The sequence below is a fragment of the Hyalella azteca genome, unplaced genomic scaffold (genome assembly GCF_000764305.2).
Source record: "Hyalella azteca isolate HAZT.00-mixed unplaced genomic scaffold, Hazt_2.0.2 contig2779, whole genome shotgun sequence".
NCBI classification, from domain to species: domain Eukaryota; kingdom Metazoa; phylum Arthropoda; class Malacostraca; order Amphipoda; family Hyalellidae; genus Hyalella; species Hyalella azteca.
In genome coordinates, this window is record NW_025933041.1 from 1 (window position 1) to 10207 (window position 10207).

A 10207-nucleotide genomic window follows, 5' to 3' on the forward strand; every position below is an offset into this window, starting at 1 on the left:
TGGAAGTTGTTCTTTTTTGTTTCCTCAATAACACAAAATTTAAACCAATTTCTCAAGTATGATAATGCTGGTATCCATGATACTTTACTGGTCTAAATATAGGACTCAAAAATGAACTTGAGGGAAAGTCTAAAAACTCTCTGCTTTGTCACTATCAGACACTATGGACTAGGTAGTGACTCGGGCTGCTTTGACGTTCATTCACACCCGTTTTGACGTACATTCTGACTCGTTTTGACGCACATTCTGACCCGTTTTGACGTCCATGTTGACCCGTTGATAACTGCCACTCCCCCCCAGGACCCGTAACGGGCTGGACGTGAAGGTGGGCGGCCGTGTGAAGCAGATGTACGAGGACGACGACACGGTGTCTCTTATCATCAAGAACGTCCAGGAGGAACCAGTACTAGGCCCGAGTCGGGCCTAGTACTGGTAGGCCTAGAGTCCATAGTGGCAAACCAGAGCTTTTTTGATATCAGTTCATTTTTAATTTCCTCAAAAACTCAAGATTTAAACCAATTTATTAAGTATGATAATGTTGGTATCCATGATACTTTACTGGTCTACTTATAAAGTTATAGGACTCAAAAATGAACTTGAGAAGTTGAGGGAGAGTTTAAAAAATTCTCTGCTTTTCGTGTCATGGCTGAAGGACAACAAGGTGCTGGAGGACAAGCTGGCCGACCGCGTCCAGCAGACCGACGAAGGCAACCGTCACGAGCTCAAGGTCAGAAAATATATATATGCCCACCTTGGGATCTATATTAATAATAATGGAAATAAATATAAATGAATAATATATATGGCATCTATTTTAATTTATATATGTATATACTGTTGATTTATGCGAGTTTTATTGAAGACCAGAGCGTAGTTTTCATTAATGATTTTATTATTAATTAATAAGAAATACGCTCTGGTCTTCAATAAAACTTGCATGGATAAAAAATTATATTATATATGTATAAACTAGTGATAATTCGAAAACCGCGAATATGATTAGTCAATATTTTAAATTAGCTATTAAATTTAAAGGGAGCTGTTCTACCCGGACCTTACATCCGTAGAATTATCTCAGAGTTGTATAAAATTTTTTATCACAATACTAATTCTAACCTAACGAGGCATATGTGAAAAAGTATGTCGCGGTATATCGTTCATATTTTTTCTGTCACATAAATGAGCATAAATTTATTAAGCGAGTAATTGTACGACGCGAAAATGTCGCATAATTGACCCCAATTCGTCTCTCTATTGATTGACTTGTGTTTATATATAAATATATTCATAATTTGTACGATTGCCAGACATGATCGATAACAATACTAGAAAGGGCTTAGAAAACCGGACAAAATTTCTGGCTGTTATTATTTTTGTAAATAGTTTGTGCTTAATAATCTAACGCAAAAATAAATGAACAACAAAAATGTCAAGATTGTTAGGCTTAAGGTATTAAATTATCGGTAGTTCGTTATTGTGTAAATGATAATTATTTTATCGGTATTCATTTATCGGTATGATTATTTTATCGGTATGATTATTTTATCGGTATGATTATTTTATCGGTATGATTATTTTATTCGTATTATTTTATCGGAATTATAGGTATTATGTATCATCATTATTATGTAACTTGCAGATACTGAACACAATATTGCCGGATAGTTAAAAAATGTCAAGATCGTAAGGCTTAAGGTATTGAATCATCGATATTATGTATCATCATTATTGTGTAAATGATAATTATTTTCTCGATATTTTTTATCGGTATAATTATTTTATCGGTATTTTTATCGGAATTATAGGTATTATGTATCATCATTATCGTGTAACTTGCAGATACTGAACTGTCGTCCCGAGGACACTGGAATCTACACGGCCAAGGCCTCCGACACTGACGGCCGCTCTGCCACCTGCTCTGCCCAGCTGCTGGTGCAGGAGCGTGAGTATATATAGAAGATCTCCTACCAACAATGGTCATACTTTCAAAACTCGCTAAGTGAACGTAAGTACTTACGCACTATTTTCTTGTCTATGATTGGTGGATTTTGCTTGAAAGGCTGTCAATGATTGGCTGATGAACTTACGATCTCTTAACTTTTTTGAAAGTATGGGCCCAGGTCTCCTGGGGCCAGATTATCAAAACTTCGTAACTTTTTGTACTTACGACAAACAAGTTACGTGTTACGTAAGTACACCCTAATTTTGGCTTTATCGAAACTTTCGTACGCAAGACTTAGCTAACAGCATATTATCAAAACCATCTGGCTAACTGACCAATCAGAGGCTTTGGATTTGCTGTTCCTATAGCTCCTCCCGACCAGTGCGCAGTGCGCTTGGACGAAAGCAGGATGTGTGGTGTCAGCGGCACGTGCGGTGCCTGACTAGGGTGTATTTGGATAAAAGAGTGAGACGTTATCCAAATAATAATGCACTTGTTGTGATCATTAACCGAAATTTCTTGCAATAAGGGAAAATAAATGCATTATTCCCATTAAAAATTAGAATAATTTTTTAGAAGGTTACAAAGAATTTAGAAAATTTTGTGAGTTGGAATTGTCATAAAAAGAAATAAATTTGTTTACAGAGAACTAGAAAAATGGTTGGCTTGTCAACCTCAATATAATTTTGAATCAAAAATGCATTAAGATATTGTTCAAATGAATGATCATAAAACTCTAAGATACGAACATCAACATTTGCTTGTAAATTATAGCACAAAAGGCAATTGACATTTTTATCCCAGAAGCACCGTTTAGCACGATCACATATTATATGTCGGATTATTGATAAAATTCTATCACGATTCACTGTGTTGCTACTTGCTAGTAAATCAATAGTTTCCTATCGCTTCAGCAGACACTCTAAACTTGTGTGGAACTCCACTTACGACATCTCCGAGCAGGCGTACAGTTACGTTACGTATCTTCCCGCGCAAATGTTTTGATAATACCACCTCTAGAGTTACGTCATCAAGTCAGCACTTACGCCACTCGTAAGTCGATTTTGCGTACTTACGAAGTTTTGATAATACGGCCCCTGAACACTACCAGCTGTATCCTCCCCCTCACCACCTCACAGATCTCCTAGTGACCCCTATGCTCTCGATACAGCACCCTAATGCCCCCATTTCTCCTCTACGCTGACCACCGGACGCCCCCCTCCCTGCCCACAGTGTCGGAGGAGGAGCGGACTCTTAAGCTGGCCGAGAAGACGCCCTTCTTCCTCCCCCAATACACCCCCTCTAATTGCCCCCCCCCCGCCCCCCAGTGTCGGAGGAGGAGCGGACTCTTAAGCTGGCCGAGAAGACGCCCTTCTTCCTCCCCCAATACACCCCCTCTAATTGCCCCCCCCCCCCCCAGTGTCGGAGGAGGAGCGGACTCTTAAGCTGGCCGAGAAGACGCCCTTCTTCCTCCCCCAATACACCCCCTCTAATTGCCCCCCCCCTGCCCCCCAGTGTCGGAGGAGGAGCGGACTCTTAAGCTGGCCGAGAAGAAGCCCTTCTTCCTCGTCAGGCTGCGCGACACGACCGTCATAGAGACGACGAACCTCTCCTACGTCGTGCACGTCAGGGGGGACCCCATGCCCCCCAACGTTAAGTTGTAAGTATTTTGGGGGCTCTACCCCCATCCTTACCCCACGCACCTAAATGTCAAGTTAAGAGTCTGGTACCGTCTAGGGAAATATTTTCGAAAATATGTTCGTCATAAATTTATTAATGAACGTTATTTTAACGTTAGATGCCTTGGGAATATTAGTGTTGTAGGAGCGTCAAGTTGTGCGGGAGGCAACTGAAATAATTTCAGTTGTCCAATTTATTATTTTAATTTATTATCGCCAAGTTTCCACCTTCCTAACCATCACCAACTCGAGACTAGCGGAGCATAAGGGACACTAACCAAACCCTCCCCCCCACGCGCAGCCCCCTAACCCCTCTCCCCTACCCCCCACAGCTACAAGGACGGGGCTCTGCTGGCTCAGGACGCTCGTGTCACGCTGCAGAGCGACGTATCTCAGGGACACTACGAGCTACTTATCCGCCACGTGCAACGTGCCGACGCTGGCGTCTACACGTGCACGGCCATCAACGTGCACGGCGAGGCCTCGTGCCAGGGCATCATCACTGTCATGGGTAAGTGGGGTACGCGGGGTACGTGTGATACTCGAGGTACGCGAAGTGAACTAGTGAAAGGGGTACTAGTAGTTAAGGGGTACATCTGTTCACGAGGTGGAAGGGGTACTAGTAGTTATGGGGTGGGGTACTTAGTAGTTAAGGGGTACATCTGTTCACTAGGTGAAAGCGGTACATATGTTCACTAGGTGAAAGGGGTACTAGTAGTTATGGGGTACATCTGTTCACTAGGTGAAAGGGGTACTAGTAGTTAAGGGGTACATCCGTTCACTAGGTGAAAGGGGTACTAGTAGTTAAGGGGTACATCTATTCACTAGGTGAAAGGGGTACTAGTAGTTAAGGGTGTACGTATGTTCATGATACGTATGGTGAACGGGGTGCATATAGCAGGTGTACGTATGTGCTGCACGTGTGTACGTATTTAGTGCACGTGCATACGTATTTAGTGCACGTGCATACGTATTTAGTGCATGTGTGTACATGTAATAATAGCTGTTCAGATACGTGTCGAGGCATGAATGTAGGAGAGACTTAAGGATACACGTGCTTGTTAGCTCACATGCTTCATTCTACGTTCTTCAACGCCATCTATTTATTAATTATTATTATTTAACTATTTTTTAACTATATTAACTATTATAATATGTAATATATTATAATAGTTAATATATAATAATAATATAATAGTTAATAGTTAACTATTATAATAATATAAAAATAATATTTTTATATTATTTAACTTTTTTTAACTATATTAACTCATTTTTAACTATTTTCTAGTTTGGTATTTTTCATCAATTTCAATAATGTTATTTTTATTTATCAATAATTATTTATTAATAATTATCAATAATTTTTATAATTGTAATAGCAATTGCGTAATATTCGAATTAAAATACATTTATAATCAATCCTATTTAATGACTTATTAAATTTTTCCGACCGAAATATCATTTATGTTGAATTTTCCATTAAATATTTTGAATTAAATAATTTTCATATCAGTTCTGATTAAATGATTTGAACTATAGAATTGTATTCTAAGTTTCAATCAATTATTTAGAATTATATCATTTCAGTATCAGTTTCAATTAATTATTTAAAACTAAACAATTTTAGTATCAGTTTCAATAAATTAATTACAATTATATAATTTTAGTATGAATTTCAATAAATTAATTACAATTATATAGTTTTAGTATCGTTTCACTAAATTATTTAGAATTTTATAATTCCAGTACCAGTTTCAATCAATTATTTAGAATTAGGTAATTTTGGTATCAGTTTCAATCAAATATTTGGAATTGTATACCTTTAATATTAGTTTCAATCTATTATTAAGAATTATAAAATTTTGGTATTAGTTTCAATAAATTATTTAGAATTTATTATTTTAGTATCAGTTTCAATCAGTTATACATACAATTACATAATTTTGGTATTAGTTCCAATCAATTATTTAGAATTATGTAATTTTAGGACCAGTTTCAATTAGTTATTCAAAATTATGTAATTTCAAAATCAAAAAGAATTATATATTATTGGTATCAATTTCAATCAATTATTTACAATTTATAATTTTATTATCAGTTTCAATAAGTTATATTTACAATTATATAATTTCGGTATTAATTTCGATCAATTATTTAAAATTAATGAATTATAGTACCCGTTTCAGTCAATTATTTAGATTTCAATTAATTATTTAGATGAGTCTCTGACCGGCAAAGGGTCTCTGTTAGCTGCCGGGGAACAGGCGGAGTTCAAGTGGTTCAGAGATGGTCAAGAATTCGACCCCATCGAGCGATTCAACGTCCACTATAAGGTAAAGGTTACCCCTTTAAACGATCCCTTATATATCCCTTTATGTGAACCCTTATTTATATAAATATATACCTTTATATGACCCTATTATATGACCATTTATATGACCCTTTATATATCCTTTTATGTGACCATATCAAATAATTCAACGCTCACTACTAAGTAAGGTTAGGTTAGATTTATAATCCCATCATTAAGTATGGGAAATTGTGCATAAAATTTAAAAATTTCTACCTACATATGTTTAAGTATTCTGTTTTAACAAGGAATGATCGTAGGTTTTTTGTGAAAGTTTTTTTTGTTCAAAATTAGATAAATTTCAAAATAATATAGTTAAATATTACGTTTAAACTACGGATACCTTAGCAAATAAATGATTATTTAATTATTTAATGTTCGTTCTGAACTTTGTAGACTTGTTTAGTTAAAATATAGGTAAATTTTCGGTTTAAACTCCGTAGACGTGTGCGAGCAAAGGATAATTAAATGTTCGGATCAAACTCCGTAGACTTGTACGAGTAAAAGATAGTTAAATGTTCGGTTCAAACTTCGTAGACTTGTGTCGGCAAAATAAGTGAAAGGTTTCGTTTAAACTCAGTGAATTTGTCTAGGTAGAATATAGTTAAATGTTCCTTCTAAACCCCGCATACTTGCGTAGGTAAAATATAGTGTAAAATATATAGGTAAAATAACTATAGGTAATATATAGGTACCTATACAGGTAAATATATAGGTAAAATAAAAGAAATAATAAAAGTATAGGTAAAATATAGTTATATGTTCGGTTTAAACGCCGTAATCTTTTAATAAAATTTGCAGTTTAATAAATTCGATTTATAATTTGTGGACTTGATGGCAATTTAAACAATCGTGCTCACCTATAATTTGAAAGAAAAAAAAAAGAAATTTTAATTAGAATTTAAATAAAACTATATCTTGATAATGAAAACAATAAGTTAATTTCTTTTCCTCTCGTTCAGGATTCGGTTTAGAATTCGTGGGCTCAAATGTAATTAATCGTACTTTGCTATAGTTAAAAAAAATTTATTTAGAACTTATATACAACTATTAATTGCTAATGAAGATAATAAGTTCATTTTTTCCCCTCGATCAGGACATATTTCAATTTTAATTTGAATTTAAATTAAACTATTCATTGATAATGAAGATAATACGTTAATTTTTTTGCCCCTCGTGTAGGACTCAGAGGATACCCTGGCGCTGGTGTTCCAGAACGTGACTCCTGTTCCGTAGTGATTATATAATGGTTCTATAACAGTTATATCCGGGGCAACCTAGGTGAACCTACTTTATTGCACTTATTGCACGTATTTAAAATTGTGCATAAAATTTTAAAACTTGTATGTTCAAATATTCTGTTAAGGTATGGAATGAATGAAGATGTTGTGTGAAAGAATTTTTTTTTTCAAAACTAGATAAAATCGAAAATAATTTGGTTAAATGCTACGTTTAAACTCCGAACACCAATGATAATAAATGAAAATTAATTGTTCATTCTAAACTCCGTACACTTGTGCAGGTATAATATAGTAAAATGTTCGGTTCAAACTCTCAGAATTGTGCGAGTGAAAGATAGTTAAATGTTCGGTTCAAACCCCGTAGACTTGTGCGAGTAAAAGATAATTAAATGTACGGTTCAAACCCCGTAGACTTGTGCGAGTAAAAGCTAGTTGACTATTCGTTCTAAACACCGCAGACTAGTGTAGGTAAAATGTAGTTAAATGTTCCGGTTAAACTACGTAAAATATGCGTGCAAAAAATACTTTAACGTTCTGTTTAAACTCCGCAGCCTTTTAATGAAGTTTGCAGTTTAATACAGTCGATTTAAAATTCGGGGACTCAAATGTAATTAATCGTGCTTTACTATAATTTAAATTAGAAAAATTAAATTTTAATTAGAACTTAAATAAAACTATTAATTGATAATGAAGACAATAACTTGATTTTCTTGCCTCTCGTTCAGGACTCGGAGGATACCCTGGCGCTGGTGTTCCAGAACGTGACTCCAGAGGACGCAGGACTCTACACCTGCGTCGCCTCCACCTCCTGCGGCAGGATATCCTGCAGTGCAGAGCTCACTGTTGAGGGTGAGTCGTTCGTTAGGGTCAAACCCAAGGGTTTCTGGGTCAGCTTAGGAGTTAACTTAGGTCAACTGAGTTAGTCAACTTAACTTAGGTCAACTAACTTAGGTGGGTCAACTTAGGGGTTATCGTTCATTGAGTCCTTTTTAAGAGCGATTACAACCTTATGGGTCACCCTAAGGACGAGATATCCTGTAGTGCAGAGCTCACTGTTGAAGGTGAGTCCTTCGCTAGGGTCAAACCCTAGGGTTGGTGGGTCGGTCAACTTAGGGGTTAAAATATTGTTCAGTAAATCTTTTTTAGAGATATTACAATGTTTTGGGTCACCATAAGTACGAGATATCCTACAATGCAGATCTCACTGTGAAAGGTGAGTCCTTCGCTGAGGTTGAACCCTAGGGTTGGTGGGTCAACCTAGGGGTTAAAATAAAGCAAATAAAAAACTTTTAAAAAACAAGTTTTCTTAACGGACATAAAAGAAAAACATTTACTGTTACATAACATTACATAACATTTTACATGACTCTAATGTTATGTAAGAATGGCGTTTTTCTCTTTTGTCCGTTAAGAAAACGAGGTTTTTAAAAGTTTTTTTTTCATTGGTTTTATTTCATCAATTTTAGTTTGGTAAAAACCAGAAAAACGTGGTTTTTAAAAATTGTTTTTATATTTATTTATTTTCTACTTTTTGTTTAGCAATTTTAGCAATTTATAGGGTTGGCAAGTCTGGATGTTCTACAAAAAACTCGATTCCCAACCGTGAAATTTTATTTTTTTCACTTTTTTATTTTTTTCATTTTTTATTAAATTATTACTTCTGATGATCAAATCTTGAATTGTCAGGCAGCATAAGCATGCATGCCAAATTTCAAGTTTCTAGGATGTTCAGAAGAGCTCTAAATTAAGGTCTGAATTTTTGATGACAGACAGACACGAAACGAAGCTAAGAAAAACTTGGTAATATTGTTCATTGAGTCCTATTTTAAGAGTGATTACAATGTTTTGGGTCACCCTAAGGACGAGATATCCTGCAGTGCAGAGCTCACTGTCAAGGGAAAATTCTTTGCTGGGGTCCACTCATGTCTTAGAATAATATAGGGTGATTTATTCAGTGCTGGGATGAACATGAGAATAGGGTTCACCCTATTTGCTGATTTTGAGGAGTCAGGTAGTTATTTTTTTTGCCGTGCCAAAATAGGTAACGATCCCCTAAATAAGAGTAAGAAGTGAATCGTTATTTGGACAAATCCCACTTATTTCTCTTAGTGTATTCCGACAATCACCACAATAACCCCATCATCCCTCCCCAATAACTCCCCTTCGTCCCCCATTAAAACCCCCTTACCCCTCACAATAACCCCCAAAACCACCCCACCTCCCCCCGCAGGTGCGGTCAAAAGGCTGCACAAGGACCCCGTGGCCCCCGCGGTCGCTGAGCCTCTCTCCGACGTGGCCACCGCGGCCGGCGGGTCCGCCTTCCTCGAGTGCAAAGTCACGGGGTACCCGCTCCCCGAGCTCAAGTGGTACGTGGGAGCTGAGTCACGGGATACCCGCTCCCCGTGCTCAAGTGGTACGTGGGGCTGAGTCACGGGATGCCCGCTCCCCGAGCTCAAGTGGTACGTGGGGCTGAGTCACGAGGTACCCGCTGCCCGAGCTCAAGTGGTACGTGGGGGCTGAGTCACGGGGTACCCGCTCCCCGAGCTCAAGTGGTACGTGGGAGCTGAGTCACGGGATACCAGTTCCCTGAGCTCAAGTGGTACGTGGGGCTGAGTCACGGGATACCCGCTCCCCGAGCTCAAGTGGTACGTGGGGGCTGAGTCACGGGATACCGCTCCCCGAGCTCAAGTGGTACGTGGGGCTGAGTCACGGGGTACCCGCTCCCCGAGCTCAAGTGGTACGTAGGAGCTGAGTCACGGGGACCCAATTGTGGGTCAACACAAATTTACGTACACTCTGACCCGTTTTGACGTACATTCTGACTCGCTTTGACGTACATTCTTACTCGTTTTGACGTACATTCTTACTCGTTTTGACTTACATTCTGACCCGTTTTGACGTACATTCTGACCCGTTTTGACGTCCCCCCTGCCCCCCAGTGTCGGAAGAGGAGCGGGCTCTTAAGTTGGCCGAGAAGAAGCCCTTCTTCCTC

The 10207-nt window shown here is 37.8% G+C and overlaps 2 protein-coding genes across 2 annotated transcripts; both read left to right on the plus strand.

Moving 5' to 3' along the window:
• Positions 1 to 300: 300 nt before the first annotated feature.
• On the plus strand, positions 301 to 4650 carry LOC108672983 (obscurin; the record flags this gene model as incomplete). The annotated part of the gene is made up of 6 exons (XM_047885697.1): positions 301 to 403; positions 614 to 727; positions 1840 to 1942; positions 3458 to 3602; positions 3954 to 4132; positions 4625 to 4650. Coding segments are annotated over 6 exons (670 nt in total), but the record flags the coding sequence as incomplete, so codon positions are not given.
• A 2669-nt stretch (positions 4651 to 7319) lies between these two features.
• Positions 7320 to 9557, plus strand: LOC125179573 (obscurin-like; the record flags this gene model as incomplete). The annotated part of the gene is given in 3 exon segments (XM_047885696.1): positions 7320 to 7340; positions 7941 to 8064; positions 9446 to 9557. Coding segments are annotated over 3 exon segments (257 nt in total), but the record flags the coding sequence as incomplete, so codon positions are not given.
• Between the last annotated feature and the right edge of the window lie 650 nt (positions 9558 to 10207).